The sequence below is a fragment of the Ptiloglossa arizonensis genome, chromosome 6 (assembly GCF_051014685.1).
Source record: "Ptiloglossa arizonensis isolate GNS036 chromosome 6, iyPtiAriz1_principal, whole genome shotgun sequence".
NCBI classification, from domain to species: Eukaryota; Metazoa; Arthropoda; class Insecta; order Hymenoptera; family Colletidae; genus Ptiloglossa; species Ptiloglossa arizonensis.
In genome coordinates this window covers 9,945,386-9,966,650 of record NC_135053.1, presented here as the reverse complement: position 1 = coordinate 9,966,650, position 21,265 = coordinate 9,945,386, and the positions used below count along the sequence as shown (strand labels likewise).

Below are 21,265 nucleotides of genomic sequence, written 5' to 3'. Positions count from 1 at the left end.
AACGATATTTCAAATTATATTATAAATATTTTATTTACAACAATTATTTTTATAAGATATTTTAAAAACAGTATTTTTTGTTTTATATTAAAATTTATATATGCCGTTGACGATTACGCCATAAAATAATAAGCCCTTGGTGATCTGCAGATGCAAGAAGAGATTCATCATAATTAAAACATAAAGCAATTGTTGGTGTTGCATGGCCATGAAGTCGATTGATTTTTGCTGCTTTGCCTTCCCTTGCTGAATCTAATAAATGTATTGTACCATCTTCAGAACCAGTAGCTATCAAACATGCTTCCATTTGTGGACAAAATGTAGACCTCACAAAATAATGTCTATACGAGACAAAAATATATTTTGTTGTAGTTCTAACTAAATTACTTTGAAAAATGTAAATTATATTCACAGTAACTATAGTATTTAAATTATAAATTACTTATGCTTTATTGGATATTTGGTCCAAAGTGATAAAGAGCCCTGATTATCAATAATATGATACAGCAATACTATATTACATGCACTGCTCACTAAAAGTGCTGGCCATGGAGCATTCTTTGAGAACCATGAACGCCAAGAAAGACTAGTTATCATTCCACCAATTTCTTGTACTCTTCGTAATTTTGTTAATCTGCCTGTTCCTGGCTCTAATTGAAATGACATAATAATTCCTCTGTCATTTCCAGCCCATATTACTAGACCACCACTACCCTCACAAGTCAATGATAAAATCTAAAGCAAAATATAATATTTACATTGTTTCAAAATTAAATTAGATAATTAATATTTTATATAAGATATGCAGCAGCTAATTTTGTGGCTAAAACTGTTTTCTTTTTCAAATTATAATCATCTTTGCCATATTAATACTAAATGTGCTTTGCAATAAAAATTAATTGTTTTTAAAAACTCTCTTAGAAAAAACTCTTTTTTTTAGTTTTCAAGGTAAGTAGAAAAAATCTTAGTAGTTTGGTAGTCTGTATTAAATTAAACCATATGTATATATTATATGTAACATTTAAAGGAAACTAACTTTTCCTCCAATTTTACAAGATCCTCCTCGAGTATATATGCCAGTAGATATATTTAAGATCTGTACAAGTCCATGAGAATTACCTGCAACAACTAAATTATTATTTATAGGTATAAATCCGCAACATAAAACTTCTGCTCGCTGTTGATCATTAACTACTCGCAAGCAGTCTGGACTAGTTTCTGTAGCAACATTCCAAAGTCTTATAGTACCATCCAAAGAAGATGAAACTATGAGATCATTACTGATACTCCAATCTAATGCTGTAACACCTTTCTTGTGACCTTCCAATAAAGCTATTACTTTTGGTGGTAGACTAATTGCCTCACATATTGACAATAATCCATCTAGTGATGCACAACACAGTTTTGATCTATCATTATTTGCAAATTTCAACATTGTTACAGGTGCATTATGTTGATCAAATACATGATGCATTCCATCAAATGCAAAGTTTTCTGCTATTGATTTTCGTTGTATACAATGAAGTTTTGTTTTAATCTCTGACTTTTCCTCTTCAGTTGTATGACTTCCAAGACTATTTTGTTCTAAGCTTTCACCATATCGTAAAAATAACAATTTTGATCTTAGTTTTAAATAGTTTTCACAGATTTTTGGATCCTTACAAAATTTCTCCTTTAATAACTGATTTCTACGACGAATGTAAAGCATCCCTGTAATTTTAGTATTCTTAAATTTTCATGTAGTACAATTTGTTAGATGATGAAACATATCATACAAACCCAAAGTAGGTAGTTTAGTCACACGTTGCCCGTTATACTTAGCATCGAGAGCAAATACTTGTTGATGCCACATAGTAACCATTTTATACAATGCATAAGATTAATAATGTTGAGTTACGTTTTTAATACTGATAGATATTACTTATATGAAAAGATTGTTATTAATTAAAATTAAAATTTATGCATATATTAATACCTAACCTATTACTCAATTTTTAATTTGCAAACAAAATTATAGTACGAACTATTATACAAAACAAGATGTAGAAAATATTTTTATTCCTTGATTCTGTGTTTGTCTTTCTTTCTTGCCTTATTTATAATACATTATGTCAATTTTCTTTCATGTTCATTAATACCAGTTGTACCTTCACAAAGATGTCAGTAATTAATATACGTACACTCGTTACATTTTGAAAATTCATAGAAATACTATTGATAAGATATTCATAAAGATTGTTCAGAATTTCAAATTTATTCACTTATATTCAATAAATAACAAAATGGGAACAAATAAATTTTTAATACGACAATACACATAAAATACACTCGTTCTTCATTGTTGGCACTCTCTCTTTTCATATTTAATTTTCTTAGCTACTTTTTCTTTAAAAATTTCACTCGTTCGTTCCATTGATAGTTCTTCTAAAATATCTTCTGACAATGATGTAGTATCTGATGATATTAAGAATATATAAGGGTAATATCATACTATGAGCACAGCCAATAAAACAATAAAAAGGCTTACTTACAATGTAACTGTTACTTTTTATGATACAATGTCAAGCAATCGCTGTCACAATAATAATAGTGATTTACTATTACGTGAACATGCAACTTTAAGTATAATAAATATAGATACGTAGATTGTAGCTTTAGTGGATATAATTCCTATTCTTAACCTTCTTGCCAGTATACTATACTTCTAAACATTTTTAAACCATATAACTTTATACAGAGAGTCCAATAATTCGGGAATAAAAATAATTTACGAATTATTTTTCAATCAAACATAAAAATATAGAATAAAATTCTTTTACATGAAACTTCATTTTGACCAAAATTAATGTTAAACATTTGTTGTAATTATTTTTCTAAATATGTTCAGTTCTTTATCGATTCTACATGTTGCATGATAAATGATACCACAAATCAGTGGATACCATGAAATTACTTGAAAACTTGTATAAAAAGTGCACCGTTTGACTTCCGATATGTTGTTTCCTTTCTATGAGTATAGCAACTACAAGTTTTTAAAATTCAAATGTTTACGCGTAGCCGTTAATGGTTTGACTGTTATACATTTTGTTTTATTAAGTGTTATAAAATGATTGAGATACCCACTGATTAAAATATTTACTTTACATTATTGTTATATTAGTTACTTAATTTTATAGAAATTGTTAGATTGATGTGATGGCTGTAAGTGCATCTTTCCATCACAATGTACTCTTATTATCTCAAATAATTCTACCTAGTGATGAATTTAAGAAACATTTCCGTGAGGTACATTATTTATTTAAAATATAAAATCAGTATACTTGCAATATTTTTTAATATGATATTTTCTTAAAATTTTCATGTAATCCTTTAACACAGATTATTTTATTTGCAGGGTATGTTTGATAAACCCAACACAACAGGTTTTTTACATATTTCTCATTATCTGTTATCAATATATGATTCAGAGCGTTTTAAAAAATTAGTTGAATGGCCAGTGATTTGTAAAAAAACTGAAGTAAAGTATCGTATCAAAGTTAAAGATTTTTTAACAGTTATATCAATGGAAAATCCTGATATTGGTTTTCCAAACATACTTGCATCACATTTAATTCATGCAGGTGGAAATAAGTTTACAATCATCATGTGGAAATTGTCTGAAGTGGTAGTGAGAAAATATTTAATTACTTGGAAAAGTATGATATTTCTCGTGAAAATAATCTTTTGTTTAAATATTATTTCCTGTAGTTAATATATTATCATAGTAATATATCATGTAATTTTGTTATATTATTGGCATCAATTAATATCATATTAATATTAATTAATGTTAGTAAGATAAAATTGTCTATCATTGATTTTTATTTATAAGCAAATACAATATTTAATATAGTACTTAATATTCCAAATAATATATCATTATACCTTATATTTTGTAATATTTGCAGGCATCTATAATATTATATTTGCACCTCAAATAGGAGTTGACGGAAGTTTGGGAAAACAATTTTTACAATACACTAATGCTAAATTTAATTCTAATATTTTAAATCAACAAAAGAATTTATTAAAAATGAACAATATGGCTCAAACTGTTTTGAAGTAATGTTTATGATTTTTTATGTTTATACATGAAACCTGTAATTTTAATTGAAAATTTGATTTCATTATTTTACTTTTCAGGAGTAAGAAGGAAATATTAAATAGTATTAGAATTGAAATTTTTGAAAAAGAGAAATTAATTGCAACTCTTTCATGTGATGCCCCTGTTTATCATTTAATGAAAAAACGCATTGTGGATGCAAATGATGATGATGTGATACAAAGTTAATGTCATATTTAATTCATTCCTTTAAGTATATTAGTTTGTATTGTAGTTTTAATATTAGTGTCCAAAAATAATAATAATGTATAAATTTCAGTGTGGAAACAGAATATATATGATGGTCTAAATTACACACAGACAAAAAGTACAATTTTAAAAAATATAGAAGAACTTAGTCAGAAAATGAATAACATAATTCCAAGCAATAGTAGTGATATCAAGATTTTAGATGCAAAACAATTCCAGAAGATAAATTATTTGGAAATTTCAGAATTATTTTCTCATGATATGCAAGTAAGGATCCGTAGATAGAACTACTAATATTTACTATTAAAATATAAGAAACTAAAAAAAAAACAATTTTCAAATTTCAGTGTCTCCTATTTCAGTTATATAAAAATGATAAATTAATATTACATAATTTTATTTTACTATTTAATTCATTATTAACTCAATTGCATCATCAATTGAAATCAAATCCACTAGAAACCTTTTCAGAATGTTTATTACAAATAGAAGCGAGTTGCAAAGACATAAATGAAGCATTAAATATTTTCCAAACTTACTCATTGGAAATAACAAAAATGTTATCAGAAACACACAATATTTTACGCGAGAAGAATGTAGTACAAATTCATGATGATACTGTATTGCCTATAATGAATAATGTACTGTTATCACCTTTTATAAAAATTGATAGTGACTGTAGTGATGAAGTAAGTGACTTACAGAAACGAGTACAATTTACTCCAGTAGAAGGTAGTGTTGATATTATTTATAACTTTGTTCATAACATTAAATATGTAATATTATATTTAAAATTACGTTTTAGCTACGCACAAGTCATTATTTTCGCGATATGAACGTTTGAAGGAAAATCATATTTTACATGAATCGAAATTACGAGAAAATTTATTAGTACATCGAATTAATTTTGATGATACAATTTTGTCTACAAACAGTGAGAAGCCGTCATTACAAACACCTACAACATCATTTAAAAAGAATTTATCATCCTTCAAACAAGCAGAAAAATATTCCCGATTATTTTCTACTCGCGTAAAAAAAAATAACAGAACAGGTCTGTAAATAATGGAATAATGGTCTGTGAAACATCAATATTTCATTTCAAAGTGATATAATTTTTTTTCTTCACAGCAAATTCAAGTATAATGTCCATACCTTGTTCTGCAAAAGCAAATTCGACTGCAATTGCAAATGCAATGGAAGAAATGCATGACATATCAGAACTTACTGTAAATATTTCTACAAAAAGTCTTTGCAATGCTAGTATGGAATTTGTCACACCTGAAAAATTAACTGTTGAACAACAAAATAAATCTGAAAATGTATCTGAAATGGAGGATGTGGTAAATGCTCTCCCAAATAAACCTAATGTGGTTATAATGTATGAAACAATAGAGCAAGAAATAACAATTAATTGCGACAATAATATCGTGGAAAAAGAACAGACAAAATCACACAGACGTTCGATTGGGGACTTGGTTGAACGTTATAAGAAACTACTTGAACGCAACAATCGTAAGAATTGACAAGCGAAACTGATCATTTATCAGCGTGTTTGGAAAGAAATATACTTATATATATATATAATTAATTGGTTGTTTACCTTAAACTAAATATTTAATAGTTAGAGAAACATTAATTCTATATAATTGTATTTATATTTTAGTACTACATATTCATAAAGAGGGTTCGTACAAAGAGAACTGAAATATGTGCTTTTGTAATTCGTTTTTGTTTGGAAACATCAATAAGAAAGGAACTAGGTGGAAAGAAACTACTTTTCCTTAGGTGTTAATATTTATTTTTGTTTAAACTTATCATTAATGATTAGTATGATTATGTATAGTATCTGTTTTAATCTAGTATTGTATACAGTAATGGATAAAAATTACACATTTTTGACAATATAATTACTGTTTATATATAAACAAGATTTTTTATAAAATTGTAAAGTTTGTTTTCAATAGGCCTATTAATAATTCTAATTTATCAATGATCTATTATAAGATACTTATTGTATCTTACTATAATTAAAAAATTGATATTATACTTCTACTTGAAATTAGTAAGTACATTTGACATGTTCCCTATTGTATTTGCAGAATGATTCTATTCTGAAACTGCAGGATGTTCCTGTCCTGCCTTCTTCTTGTGGATGTTTTAGAGATATATTTCCTTGATGTGTATAAGTCATCATGTGGCATTTTAAGCTGCTCTTACAGGCTGCAATAATTTTTTCACAAACTTTGCATCTAGCTGTATATTTATCTTCACACTTCTGTAACCATGCTGCAAAACTTGATTCTTCAAGCCAGGCATCTCGAAATGATTGTCTCTTTAACATTTTCTTGAGTGTAGGAGAGGACATATTGCTATCACTGCTTATTAATACAAAATGTATTATTAATTCATAAATTTACTATATACTTCATTCAAAAAACTAATCTAATGAACATATTCAGATATATATTATCTATAAAAAAATTTCATAAGAAATAATAATTTTTTACATTATATTCATACAGAAATATTAAATATTTGCCTCAATGTAGTTACAAATTATAATGTTAATTTGAATGTTTTTCCAATAATATTACTTACAAAACATTTTTTTTACACTGTTCTCACTTTTCACTTTCACCTTACCGAAACTCCGAATCATACAGAAATGACTGAACACTTGGCGTCGGCGTCGCGTGGCGTCATCGCGTTTAAATGCAACTTCCACCACTCTGCATGGTTCCCTCTCTACTACTCTTGTTCCAGCTAATGACACAAAGCTAAGTCAGAGTAATAGCAGGGGACCTGGCATCCCTACAAGCATAGTGGTCAGCAGAGTTGCCAGATTCCCTGCTATCACTCTGACTTATTTTTATGCCATTAACTGGAACAGGAGTAGTAGAGAAAGGATCATGCGAAAGCCAGACTTGAAGGCTCTCCATCCATTAAGTGATGTAAAAGCTGCGGTCAAATTACGTGTGGTCAGATACACAAATGGACTACACAAATATAATGGCTTTGCGAGTACTTAAATACTTGAAATATTTGAACTCTCGAGTATCTTGATTGTTTCAAGTAGACCGATATGTTCCGTGTAGTCCAACGTATCAGGTTGATTTGGAAAAGGCAGAAAAAGCGATCGGCGATCGAGTAGAATCAGAATTCCTATATAATCATACGATTTTAATACAATTATTTTATAACTATTTAGTAATTTACGGTTAGATATTTATATAATTAACAGTTACGGAAAGTCCAATTCAAAGTATACGTTTAATAATATAAATATGAAACACTAAACCAAAAATACAAATGTTTTCAAATACAATAACATAATTTATCGTAGTCACAAGTTTTTATGTAAAAAATGTTCATTATTCTGTGGCAATAATTTGGTTCGCATCAAAGTGACATGTTAACATAAACATTACATTTTGAAAGAGAATTAAAATTGATTAATTATTAAGAATTCTTCGAATAAGTTGTTGTAAAGATTTAGTTGTAAGGATGTTTATAAGATTGAATTTCAGCCTTCTTATTGATGAAAAGGATGTTTATATAAGGCCAAATATTGTATAATATTATCACAGAGTTATTAAGGTTCCTCGGTCTAACAAATGTTCTTGTTCCTCTTTCTCCGTGAAACTGATTGTTTATGAAAATATAAATCAAAAGATAAGGGATGATAAGCAGTTCGAAACATTATTAGTTCAACCTGTAACAAATTACTGCTATAGAAAATTAAACAATTATATCTTTTATATACATGCGTATGATTACAATACAATAAACTATTATAACCGAAAACATTTGCAATTTTTTCTTTTTATATTTAGAAGATATCTTGTGTTTCATATTTATATTCTGAATTGGGCTTTACATGCTGTTGATTATACAAATACTTAACCGTAAGTTATTAAATAACCATGAAACAATTATATTCAAATCATAAGATAATGTAGGAATTCTCATTCTACTCTACGTCAGATCTCTTTTTTTCTTCCAAATCGGCCTGAACCACTTATACGGAACATATTAAGCTGTCTGAAACGATTGAGTTACCCAAAGGATGTCCGAAGTATTTACTAGTTCAAATTTTTCCAGCCGAGATCAACAATTTGAACTTTTTTAACTCAGAGTACCGGCACAATCCCTACGCAGATTATGCAAGAACCGAGTGGTTCGTGAACTCGACACTTCAGACAACTTCGACGAGCCGAGAAAGAAAGAGACTGTGGAAGCTTTTTTTCTCGTACTCCAAAGATCTGAATTCCGATTTCTGGGCAGACAGCTTGACTGACCGATTATCTACGTTTGAAGACAAAACATTGTCCACAATTCGTATAACGTAGGAAAGTACTGTAATGAATGTAAATATTAACAAATTTTTCTAACGGGAAAACGCGATTTAAAAACATTAAAGCTATTATTGCTCCACAATCTCCTTTTTTCTCAATTCGCTGAAACTGTCCGAAATGCCGAGTTCACGAATCATGCAGTTCTTGCGTAGTGTGTGTATTTAGTAGCGAGAAATTTCACGATTCACTATGCGGTCTGTAACCCCCATTATGCGCGATTGGTCATTATACTCGTAAGCCCAGCGTGTCTTCCTACCCTACTCTCTTATTTCATTCAGCATAGAAAGATTGTCTGCTCCGTGCCTAGTATGCAGGGCCAAGAAAGTGGAACACGGTCTTCGCTAGTTGTTTGTTTATTCTTTGATGTCATTGAACGATGAAGTGGAGAGCAATAGAAAGAGAGAGACAAATGCATGCTATCCAATGTGTTTGATGACGGGAGAACCGATGGACATATACAATTCCTATGATTTCTGGCAGAGAAATTCTCCCTTTTTTTTTAATAATTTCATACTATTCTACATTAGGATAAGAAACATGCCTTATTTTTTGTGCTATAATTAGAGAAAGGTATTTTATGTTGTAGAATATTGTGCTTATTTAATTCTTGCCTAAGAAGTTATTATTTAGGATAATATTAAGAAACTATTTAATATTTTAGGTCATCTATTGTTACATTATTCAAGCGCCGAACATATATTATAATTAAGAGACCTCTGGAAGGCCCTCTAGTTAAACTATTTTCAAGCATATAAATGTTTGTTATAATTAATTTTCATATTATGTATATATTACAGACTTTTAAATGATCATTTCGATATGAATCGGTAAAGATAGATTCTTTATACGAATATTACAGAATTATTATTATGGAAAACATGTAATGAACTTTTATCATATTTTTTTTCGTTTTTTAGAGTAAGTGATAATTTAAAATTTCTAAAATTTGACTACAGCTTAATTAAATAATTTGATATTAGCATTGATAATTCATTACAATAGCTATTTGTAATAATTTTTTGGTTTAAAAATTTTTTTAAATATTTTTCTTCTACATAATGCACTCTTTGATTTTAGGTAGTTTTTAAAGAATAATTAGAAAGCCTATTTTTATTATATACTCCTTGTTATATTGTCATAAACTTAAAGAAATTGTATACTGGCGGGTATTGAATTAAAAGTACTACGCACAATATGTTTGTATGTCACAGGATTCCTTTAATACATTTATTCTTAGATATTCATATTTATACACAGTAGTAGCTATTATTTTTTTTTAATAATCATATAATAGCAGTAATGGCATAATGCATTTTGCATTTTCGTTTAATAGATTAATACTTGACAAAAATACAAAAATTATTAATGTGTAATAATTATTACGAGAACAAACTGCTTGATCTGAATTTCACGTTTTGTTTATATCTTTACTTCCCTTAGAATATTTAGCATCCATTTTTTAATTTTCCGTTACACATTACACTTAATATCCTTGCCTTTAAGCTCGTTTGAGCATATACGAGGAGTGCGAAATATTTTAAAATATATACTGGCATAAAACAAGGAAGTATTTTTATTCTCTTGGTTATTACCAATTACTTGAATGTTTTATGCGCGTGTATTTATGTAAGTATATGTAGTCTTAATGCATAAGGATGTCCCGAGATGTTTCAACATATTTTTTATACAAATTCAGCAATTCATTTAAGATAATAATGAAACTAATACAAATCTTGTAAATATACTTCCGATTTGAGATGATTGACCGAGCATTATAATTTAATACTTTGGTTTCTTGACTAAAAATACTTTTTCTTTTATTCAAATAACATTTCCAAAACCCAACAAAGAAATATTTCTAACATTTACTTAAAATATAAGTTAATAAATTTCAACCTAATTGAATATTCATTTTTAATAAATAAAAAATCCTAAGAAAATTGAAGTTATATTTGGTACTTACATTTCACCACGTTACGTACTTTTTCAAAGTATTGAAATTGTAACATACATGACAACCATTAAAAATCGTATGTATATTTGTAAAATTTTTTTCTTAGAGAACAATATTCCAAAGTTATTAAATCCTTAATAATACACACAAAATTTTCAGAACATCCTATAGTCACTATGAACGAGTAATTTGTATCCGGATATTACTGTGATGAGGACAAAATCGGTCATTTTTCTTCAAAATTTATGATTACAGATTTACATTTTCTTTTTTTTTTTAACGACAGATATTCTACATTTGGTCTCCCATGATTTTCAAATGTGTCCTATCCATACCGCTGTTACTCAAATTTGTGTATATTTATATATGCAATTGCTAACGAGATTTTACTTACAATTATATATTTCTCCTTCATATCAGCAGTACTCGATGAAGTTTTGATGATCAATCGATCATTTACGGTAAAATAATTTATTCCTCAAGTATGGTACACATACTAAGTCGTAAGGAGTTTAACAGCACCTCTTGGAAACGCTTTGCTTATACTTTTATTCATTTATTTCTCTCGAGAGAAATTATTTGCAATGATTACTATCCACAATGCAAAAATGTAAAGTATATTTCTAAAATGACTTCTGTTGATTAATGTGTTATTTTTTTCTGATTATTTTATAACTGTACAATACGTTTTTAATCAGCGTAAATAATGTAACAGTATGGATATCCTTTCACCAGACGGAATCGACAATTGCATTCTTTTCTTCAATATAATCCAATAAAAAAGATACATGTCATTGTGAATACTCTGTATCAATACACTAACATCGACAATTCTTTCAGAATTACAGTAATATCAAATTTATTAAAAAAATGCAGATAGTAACAGACTGATTTTTGTCATACTTTCAACTGAAATTTGTACGTATATTCTTTTCAAACTTTTATCCGACAATTAAACTTACTCAATACTCTTACTTTGATCAACTAAAATTCATTTTTATTTACGTATTAACAAATATTACAATTTTTAAGCAGATCCTAGAAATGAGTACGAATCAGAAGCGAAAAGTAAAAAAGAAATCGAACTTACGGCGTAGCCACATAAGATTATTATTTGGACTATACATCTTGTAAACATCAAGTAGAATGTCATAGTACGTGTCTTAATTCTCTTCCATATCCGAAGAACTTCCTTACATAGTAAACTCCAAAAAGTTAGTTATTTTAAAGCTGTAATAACTATTCTGTAATTATTATAAATTATCTGTTGATTAAAGAATCATTTATTCACTTCCAGATGTATCATATTTAAGAATACCTTCATAATTAAAAAATCGTTTGAATTTCTTTCAAATTAATTAATTTGAAAGAGGTAAACAATACTTTGCAAATGAAAACTTTTAAAGTCACTATTAAACTAAAGCGACAGCTATTATTTCTAAAAGATAAATTATATTGATGATATAGAGCAATTAGTAAGAGTTAATGTATGAATAAGGGTAATGTACGTTTTCGATAATACAACTTACAGTCTGAAAAGATCGCAAAAAGTTACACGAGAAGTTCTACAAAAAGCAAATGTTTGAACTCTACTATTTGAATTTTATTCAAGGCACCACAATTATTGAATTCTGCTTGTTTCCATGCTATTTGTGGCACTGTTTAATCTGCAACGCCGCTTTCCTAAACATAAGATATATTAAACAAGTACCGTTCTCATTTTAAACCCAACATTCTTTGAAAACATGGTGTAACGGTATCTTCTTTTTGGTTTAATAGCTTTTTGTTAATAAAATATAACGTTGATAAATTCTGGTAACTAAAAAAATGTAAAGCGACCAAATCAAATATACGTATATGTGGGTGCGCGCAAGAATGCGAAACTAGTGCAAATATACACTCGTTTTAAATACCAAAAGTGACAACATTATGATGATTATAACTTTATATACCTGAAGTTCCATGGTTAAATACATACAATTATCGTAATTTACAATAGTATAGTTTTACGTTTCATCACGAACGGGGTGCTTTGTTTTCATGTAAAGAAGCACTTTAGATGTTAGTGAGCCGAGATGCCTACATTATACAAAAAAACTATCACCCTTTGCAGTCGATGCAGTATATTCGCAATTGCACAGTAGTATACAGATAGGAGATCGGGAGTAGATTTAACAGTCAATTACTCTTCTAGATCATCTTTCCAGTATTTCACACGAGAATTATGCTACTCACAAATCTTGATTTTTTAGTGTTTCAACATACCACATAAATTCTGCTTGTCTTCATCATCTTGACAAATATGTACGATCATACGTTTCACGGTTTTACACGTTACAAACGTTATAAGTTTATTTGGCACGAGCGCGCCTCACATTTGGAAGAACTATGCAATTTTTCATGCTACATATGACTGTTTTTTTTTTCTTTATGTGTATTTTACTTTGTTTTAAGAAAAATACGTGATATTTCACAGAAACATATATACTGCATTATACACACCAAAAACTTTCTAATGTGTTTAAAGAATTATATGAAATTATAAGTAGGGTTATATTTTTATAATTCAACATAATATTCCCAAATAATATAAAAATAAAGAAATCAATAAGATTCATTAGAAGAAAAAATATAACTTTTTAAACTAACTGTTGCATGAGATTTATGCGAAAAGAAATATTTCGCTCTATTGAACATAAAAACCAGTAAAAATTGCTTAATCCTTCCACATTTTAAGATTCATCTTTCATTTTACATTAACTCGTGTCGTACCAGAATCATTTAGTTTCACCAATAAACGTCTTGTCTTGTGTTCTTTATGTCATTTGTGTCAATGTCCATATCCCACACCACCGTGTAACACAATGGCGAAGTTATATTTTGTCTAAAATGGTGTTCTTTCCTCTATTTTTTCTTACGTAGTCCAAGATTTTTTAATTGCTTCCAGCCCAATAACTAGGACTGTATCCTGGTTTTGTTTGGGCTTTGTTTTGGGAACTTGTATTGGACCTTTGGCCTGTGCTGCTACTACCATCTTGATGATGTGGCTGATGCAATTGATGGGGCATAGTTGGGATAAACAAATGCGGTGTGCCATATGCACCAGGCAAACCAGCGTTTTGACTGCCAGTAAGACCAAATGGTGGAGGAGTTGCTGAGTGAAAAGTTTGTTTGTCATAGGACTAAAATAATATAAAAATATTATTACCTTTTACTAGAATATATTATAGATTGTTACTATGATCGATTTTATAAGAATACTTACGTTTACTTTACTAAGCGCTACATGACTCTTTGCATACATAGTCGCGCTTATGTCAGTTGCAGATGATCCACCAGTATTAGTATTTCCAGTAGATGTTCCTGTTTTACCAGTTTGTGTACTGTTATAACTGCTCCCTGCACCTTTGTATTCTGCAGAGGGACCGGCAGATGCTAAGGCATCGTAACTTGCACCAGCACCATAACCAGATCCATAACTTCCAGGTTTAGCACTATATGCACCGCTATTCGTACCCGCATTACCAGCTGTAGCTATCTGCTATGATAAATTATATTGATAAACGAAATGCAAATTTTTAAAACGAAATACAAAATTCAATTAACTTACAGGATAAATAGCAGTAGGAGTTCCATATTGAAAACTACCTGGCATTATTCCACCACCATATGCAAAGTATGCGTATGTTGGAGGAAGTGTAGGATTAATCATTGGTTGCTGATGCTGTGTAGCAGTCTGCAAATAATGTAAATAAAAAATTATTTGAATCTGATGAAAATGTATGACTTGATCAAGGGTATCAAAATAATGTCCAAGTATTGCAACAACACTGTTAAGCTGATTGTCAAATCTACTAAGTGCTTAAACCTAACCTGTTGCGACATAGTAGACGGAACTGGAGATGCATTGCTGTCGTTCCTGGCGAACCTGGCATCACTAATACTGGTATAGGCTCCCTGTACACCCTGTACTCCTTGGACACCTTGTACACCGGAAAGTGCATCTCCTCGTCCTCCACCGAGACTGGTAGCAGGGCCGGTTGTCTGATAGCCCAAGGCCGCGTCATAGTAACCAGTAGTTGGCTGCAGGTTAGTCAGGAAGGCCAAACACAAAACTACATGCATACACTGTGTACTCCAAATACAAGAAGGCTAACTAATAACTAATTCTACGCGTACTGGGTTTAAGGTAGATAACATGCGGTTTGAGTTGTACCTGTCTTTTTTTTTTTAATTTCTCTAAATTAAAAAAGGGGACAAAAAAAAATGATCATTACTATTTTAGCATAAACTTGTAAATTTTTCACCTCTTTTCGGCTGCTTTTTGATAATGCTAATTGAACAATAATAAAATAAAAAAAAAAATTATGACGATGATAATGATAATAATAATAATGATGATGATGATGATGATGATAACAATAATAATAATAATATACAAACAAAGCACGCATTCTCCAAGAAAGTGTGCAAAACAAAGTACAACTTAACCACTTGGAAATTGCAACATTATGTATTTTCATACAGTTTTAAATACGAGACATTAGATAGGAGCAAATGAAATCAATTAGAAGAAAAGGAAGAAAGATGTATGAACTACAGTGAGTCTGCGATCAAAACGGTATTTAATATCATTAATGAAAGTCTGACTTCCAAACCAACTAAACTTTGTAAATATGTACCTCTCCCAAATTGATCATAGACATTACTTCTCTACAAAATAGAGTTTTAAAAATCAAAACCTTTCCAATCATTTATTTGATGTGATACATCTCACTATGATTTAATACACTAAATTTCTTGTGACATCACGAGGGCGTGAATAGGAAATTTATAATTCCTTAAAAACAAAGAAAAACAAAACAAAAAAATTGAAATAACGAACAGCTACCAAGCATTAAAGAAATGAATACTTTAGCATTCTTCTTACTAGGTAATCTTAACAAAAATAGAATAGCACGCTCCAGAGTAGTACACCCGAAACATCATCTTTCTTTTTGAAGTAAAAATATTAATATTATTTTTTTAAACAATAAATATATAACTTGAATTAAGTTATGTAAAATAAATCAATGTACTTTTTTTAAAGTGTACGTTACTCTAAAGAAGCATTTTAATTGAATCAAGTACAAATTACTTTAAAAATTAGAAGAAGAATAACTTGTACTTGAATCTGTTGCATAAATTGACCGATCAAATAATAACTGACCATGTGTGGTAATCTTTGTTGCATAAGCTGCAATTCTTCATAACTGTACATTGGTTGTTGAAACGCATAAGGTACACCTTGACCCATAATATATTGATGACTTAGCATTGGCGTCATATTGCCAGCTGCACCACCACTCGTCATATTTCCAGTTCCACTACTACCTGTTACTACACCACTTGATGTACTTTTTGGTACCGCTAAATCAAAATCATATTACATTTATCACTTTCATTCAATCGATTTAAGTAACTTTAACTATTAAGATATAAATTCTACTCACCATTAGAATTAGTTACTTTAGTTTGCGAACTATTTACGGAGGCAGAGCTAAGACCTAATGTAGGTGCCGTAGTAGTTGCAAGAGAACTATTGGATGTCGTCGTGTTACTATCGTATTGAGAATCTTTTGTCGTATTACTGTTTAATTTATGATTATGAGATGCCGTTTGTGGTTGAGTGGCGTATGTGCCGTATGCACTAGGATATACCTACAAATGCAGTTTTGTAATTTCATGCATACAATATTTGAAATTACACCAAAACAAGGTACTTACAGATTGTGCTGCGCTTTGGTAAGCTCCAGAAGTTTGTGTAATAGGTGAAGTAAATGTAGCAGATGGTTGGTAAGCTTGTGGCGTCGATTGAAATGAAGCTGATCCCTGGTAACCACTTGTTTGATATCCTGTACCACTGTTTGATACAGTATTTGTGGCTACAGACTGTGCTTGGTATTGTGATGTTGTGGCAGGTACATACCCGCTCGCAGATTGATAAACCTATACATATAATGAAAACATTATTTTATATAATTACTATTTCAGTATAACTATATAAGAATTACCTGATTACTAGTTGTTGGTTGATTATAACCTGACGTTGCAGATACAGGCGCAGAAGGAGAAGCTTGACTGAAGGTTGATGTATTAGATTGAGGAAACGATGATGAAGAATTATAACTTGCTTGCGAAACTGTCGCAGTTGCAGAGTAGCTGTTGGTACTAGTGCCTGATGCTGTTTGGAAGGATGATTGAGCCGATTGAGCATTTGTAGAATATGCATTATAAGTGCTTGGCGTTGCAGCAGGTGCTTGAAATGATGACTTTTGAGACTGGTAAGTTGTTGTACCATATGTTGGTGCATTTCCTGGTGAGACTTGCGAGGTAAAATCTTGTTTTGTTATGTCTAAAGTTTGTCCAGTATTGCTACCGCGAGCAGAAAAGCTTTGAGCGTTTATCGAATGTTCACTTGACACTGGTAAATTGTCACTATTTGATAACTGAAAACAATTATTATTCAATAATTAGAAAGAAATGAAAACTAGTAAATACTTTCATTAATATGCAAGTGAAATACTAAGTTACTTACAGTTTGAGAAGTAGTACTGAAAGGTATTGTTGACGTTTGTGTTGTTTCGATGTCCAGAGACTTATTTGTATTGGCAGTGTTTATAACATTCGTGGCAGAAGACACATCTACACCAGGAATTGTACTACTAGCTGAATTGAATTTTTCATTTGCAGAACCATCAAGAGAGCTTGAATCACTACCAAACTCTAGTGCACCAAATTGTACATCTAGAAATCCAATGCCGCTATTTACAGCATCACCTGGCATTTCTACAGCACTAGATGGGATTTTTGAGGGCGGTGGTACTCGTGGACGTTGTTTCGTCTGTCTTTGAGGCTAATATATTTAAAAAGCATTTAAAGATAAAAATAATTCTATAAACTAAATCTACTTAAAATATATTAAATTACCTGGTTGGATATCGACGATGAAAATGTTGTTTGTCCAGCAGCTTTTAAATTTTCACTCGTTTGTTGGGTAAGTTGTGTTAAATATTGAGTCTGTGCAGCTGTTAATACTCCACCACTGATAGCATTTGGTTGCTGTGAAAGCTGCATCGTTGGTAAATTCAGTACAGGTTGTTGTTGTTGAGATTGTTGAATTAAAGTCTGTTGTTGTATTGGAGGTATTTCCGATAATTTTGGTAATTCCTTCAATATAGGTAAAAAAAAAAAATATTAAAATTATATGTATATTTAACAAATATTAATGTATTAAACGATATTTTCCAATTACGTACTTCCTGTTGCAGTAACGACAAATTTACATTCTGATTAGACTGCACTGATTGCAGATCTTGAGTTTTTGGTTCTTCTATAGAGGATGGAGCTTCTGCTATGGAAGTACTTGGTGTAAAAACTTTTGTATCTGCCAATGAACCTGTATATTCTTCATTGTCCCAGTCTTCTGTAGAATCCAAATTATTCCATGCATCTACTCATACATTTTAATAAATAAAACAACAATTTAGAATAACGAAACATTAATAACTAGAATTTATGAGAGAGCTTACCCATCTTTGGTTCTTGAACAGTTTGTTGTTGATCATCATTACCTGTCCATGTATCAATTGATCGATTAAAATTATGAGGCGATGAAGTTGATGATGGATCATTACGATTAGCAAATGTTCGTGGACCAAGTCCTCTCCCTCCACCTCGTCCTCCTCGACCAGGTCTACCAGGACCGCCTCTCCCTCTTCTGTTACCACTATAGCTGCCATCACGGACACCATCCTCCATATTCCTTTCATTCTCTTTATTTTCTCGACCGCGCCCTAAATAAAAGTTTATTTATATATACAATATTCATGATATGCTATAATACTATTGAATATGTAACACATTTCTTAACTTACATCCACGATTATCATGATTAGCACGTCCTCGCATACGCGGAGGACCACCCCCCCGTTGATTACGTCGTTCATCCCAATCACCACCTTCATCCTGACCAGCAGAAGTATCCATATTTTGTTTGGAACCACTAGGTTGACGAGGCTTTTTCTTTTTTACTTCCCATTCTGTTTTTACTCCTTCCAAAAGATCATTAACAGCACGGTCTAAATCTCCATCACTATCATGCAAAGCCATGACAACTTCATCTTCTGAGCGTCTAGTCATATCCATGACCTGCTTTATACGTTCCTTCAAAATAGGATCTTCACCACTGCCCATTCTAGTGTCAATGATTTGTGCATGCCGCGTCTGAACAGTGTTTGGCTAAAACGCCATAGTTTTTAATAAAGAATTCCTTGTTACAAGATATTAAAAAGCTAAATAAAAGCCAATAATACTAATAATAATCAAGCAATAAACTACACCTACTGACCTGTACCTTTTCATGTTTTGTTGAATCCGATGATTTAGTTTGATGATCTGATTTCCCATGTTGTTGTGAAGATTTGTTTTTGTTGGTGCCCTTCCCGCCGGAGGACACCGATTTGTTGCTTGAACTCATTGCCAACTAAAATCCCACACACCTATATCACTCACCTATCACACTATATACACTCTCTATTTACAGTCTGTAACAAAACAAAAATTTAATTGTGTACCTTTAATATAATTAAATATTTCAAGTTAATACAATATAACATATAATAATAAACACATTTATTACATTACATTTATTTATACAAAAATTGTTTTAAAAATTGAAAATTAAACAATGATTGTATTTCTTGTAATATATGTGATATGTATTTCTATGAGAATTATACATATTTCTTAGAATTTTAAATTACATATAAATTTGTTTCATTTAAATAACATGTATATTTGCAATTACTGCAAAATATAACTTTTATATTATAGAAGTTTATATACAATTATATATATGTCTTAATTATATTTCATTATCGATCATTGATATATAAAACAAATCATTAAATGTAACTAATAATTTACAATTGTAGAATATACCTTACAAAGAATTAACAAAAGATATACTAAAGTATAAGGAATTAATGTTCTTGATTTTAAATAATAAAAAATAAAATTCACAACTGTCTTAATTTATTTATAAAAGACGTTGATTCAATACAATTTTTACTAAACACATGATATAATTAACTTAATATAACTAAATGTTAGTAATGTATTAAATGTTGCATTAAGATTGTACTAAAATAAACTTTTTGATATCATTATAAAGTAACAAATGGAATCAAATTAAAATTACAAAAGAATACAAATTGTTATTATATTTTCTTTATCAAAGGAAATATAATCGCATTACTTCCACATATAATTAAATACATTAAAAAAATGCAATGTTTACAAAAAAAATTATATGAAAGTTATTTGTGTATATACCATGGTCACAAATAATTAGCAATACACAATCATAATTATGTATCAGTACAAATAACCTTTATCAAAATTATACATTTTAATGAACTAATTTAAAAAGAGAATTTATATTGTGTAATTTTGATAATTTTAGAATGTACACTTTATCCAAATATGTAATAATTATGAAATAGATTTGTATTAAAAATAACCTAAATAAGAAAAACAATTGGCACTTAAACGTATATGCAAGATCATAAAGTATATATCAACTATAATATTAAAATGTGAATATGGAAACATGTGAGAAGATTTGTAATAACAAAACCAACATGAAATCTATAAGAATAATTCCAAAATATAATTTAATCGTCGCGCATTGAGAAGAGATGAAAAGGTTAGGGTCGACTAGTAACGAGAAATCCAAAATCAGACAATTTGGCAAGTATTTCTTAAAATAATCACGTTTTTCCTAAAACGGTTGTCTAGAAGATGAACGAATAACTAAGCGTCAGGGCGATATGCGGAATGATCTAAACCTTATTTGCGAATTTTGCGAAATTCCAGAGGATTAAGTCGCTTAGTACAAAAGACGAGGCTCACCAAGAAAACCGAAAGTTTTGTGGATTTTTTGCAACACAAAAGCTTTCGAAGGATGACGAAGTAACAAAAAAAAAAGACAAATTTTGACGTGCGCGGTGAGAATATGACGAAGGAGGATTATCGGGCGCATCACAAAAAACACTTTGACCGTTGCGTTGTTGTTCGCAAGCGAGTTGTGAAAATTCTTCAAATGGATGATAAAGAAATTGGTCGTGTGGGTTTTGTTATATTCCTGAATCGGTACAATAAAGTTGATGTGGAATATTTTCTGCAGACCATGTGCACGGTAGACGCCATTTCTGGTTTTGCGAGGAAGGCTTGTCAACCATCGCCGCGGTGGAGCATCGATAGATCTCCGTAAGACGATCGAGTCAAAGTATTCGCAAGTAACTCACAGTTATTATAAGCGTTGTTTGCGTACTCGGAGGACACGTTCGGAGTCAGAATCAAGCGAAATTCACGACGCCTCGGCTTTTTCGGCCGTGGCGCGCGAAAAACCACGAAAAAAACAACGAATTTACTCGTACCTGGTTAGTGCGCTCAAAACGCAGCTCGGTCACGTGACCGCGGGCCCCCCTCCCTAATACAGCAGCACCGCCTCTATGCTTTATCAGGCTCCATACGGCTAGCCAATTTTATACTAGAAAT

The 21,265-nt window shown here is 30.3% G+C and overlaps 4 protein-coding genes across 14 annotated transcripts; 1 reads left to right on the top strand and 3 right to left on the bottom strand.

Moving 5' to 3' along the window:
• Positions 1 to 3: 3 nt before the first annotated feature.
• LOC143147897 (WD repeat-containing protein 13) lies at positions 4 to 2,807 on the bottom strand. The gene is made up of 5 exons (XM_076313609.1): positions 2,532 to 2,807; positions 1,780 to 2,454; positions 1,037 to 1,710; positions 443 to 735; positions 4 to 341 (listed from the first exon to the last, which is right to left on the bottom strand). Exons 2-5 carry the CDS (start codon positions 1,859 to 1,861, stop codon positions 95 to 97), a joined length of 1,296 nt encoding a protein of 431 aa, XP_076169724.1. The 5' UTR covers positions 1,862 to 2,454; positions 2,532 to 2,807; the 3' UTR covers positions 4 to 94.
• Positions 2,642 to 6,975, top strand: LOC143147895 (uncharacterized). 3 transcript variants are annotated; one of them, XM_076313607.1, is made up of 9 exons: positions 2,642 to 2,691; positions 3,177 to 3,285; positions 3,395 to 3,695; positions 3,948 to 4,101; positions 4,183 to 4,325; positions 4,422 to 4,618; positions 4,699 to 5,083; positions 5,157 to 5,405; positions 5,483 to 6,975. In XM_076313607.1, the coding sequence occupies exons 2-9, from the start codon at positions 3,196 to 3,198 to the stop codon at positions 5,875 to 5,877; spliced, it is 1,914 nt and encodes a 637-aa protein (XP_076169722.1). In that variant the 5' UTR covers positions 2,642 to 2,691; positions 3,177 to 3,195; the 3' UTR covers positions 5,878 to 6,975. The 3 variants fall into 3 exon arrangements, with proteins under 3 accessions (XP_076169722.1, XP_076169721.1, XP_076169723.1); XM_076313606.1 differs by lacking the exon at positions 2,642 to 2,691 and having other exon boundaries at positions 2,706 to 3,285; positions 5,483 to 6,974; XM_076313608.1 differs by lacking the exons at positions 2,642 to 2,691; positions 3,177 to 3,285 and having other exon boundaries at positions 3,433 to 3,522; positions 3,621 to 3,695; positions 5,483 to 6,973.
• On the bottom strand, positions 6,159 to 7,047 carry LOC143147898 (uncharacterized). Its single transcript, XM_076313610.1, has 2 exons — positions 6,953 to 7,047; positions 6,159 to 6,729 (listed from the first exon to the last, which is right to left on the bottom strand). The coding sequence occupies exon 2, from the start codon at positions 6,717 to 6,719 to the stop codon at positions 6,414 to 6,416; it is 306 nt and encodes a 101-aa protein (XP_076169725.1). The 5' UTR covers positions 6,720 to 6,729; positions 6,953 to 7,047; the 3' UTR covers positions 6,159 to 6,413.
• Positions 7,048 to 12,590: 5,543 nt separating this feature from the next.
• Positions 12,591 to 21,222, bottom strand: Lig (ubiquitin-associated protein-like lingerer). 9 transcript variants are annotated; one of them, XM_076314113.1, is made up of 15 exons: positions 21,145 to 21,222; positions 19,053 to 19,248; positions 18,580 to 18,943; positions 18,235 to 18,498; positions 17,962 to 18,155; positions 17,633 to 17,872; positions 17,241 to 17,558; positions 16,717 to 17,151; positions 16,430 to 16,651; positions 16,156 to 16,363; positions 15,873 to 16,072; positions 14,537 to 14,746; positions 14,274 to 14,399; positions 13,929 to 14,204; positions 12,591 to 13,845 (listed from the first exon to the last, which is right to left on the bottom strand). In XM_076314113.1, exons 2-15 carry the CDS (start codon positions 19,179 to 19,181, stop codon positions 13,597 to 13,599), a joined length of 3,435 nt encoding a protein of 1,144 aa, XP_076170228.1. In that variant the 5' UTR covers positions 19,182 to 19,248; positions 21,145 to 21,222; the 3' UTR covers positions 12,591 to 13,596. The 9 variants fall into 9 exon arrangements, with proteins under 9 accessions (XP_076170228.1, XP_076170232.1, XP_076170237.1 ...); XM_076314117.1 differs by having other exon boundaries at positions 13,929 to 14,201; XM_076314122.1 differs by having other exon boundaries at positions 14,537 to 14,707.
• Positions 21,223 to 21,265: the final 43 nt, after the last annotated feature.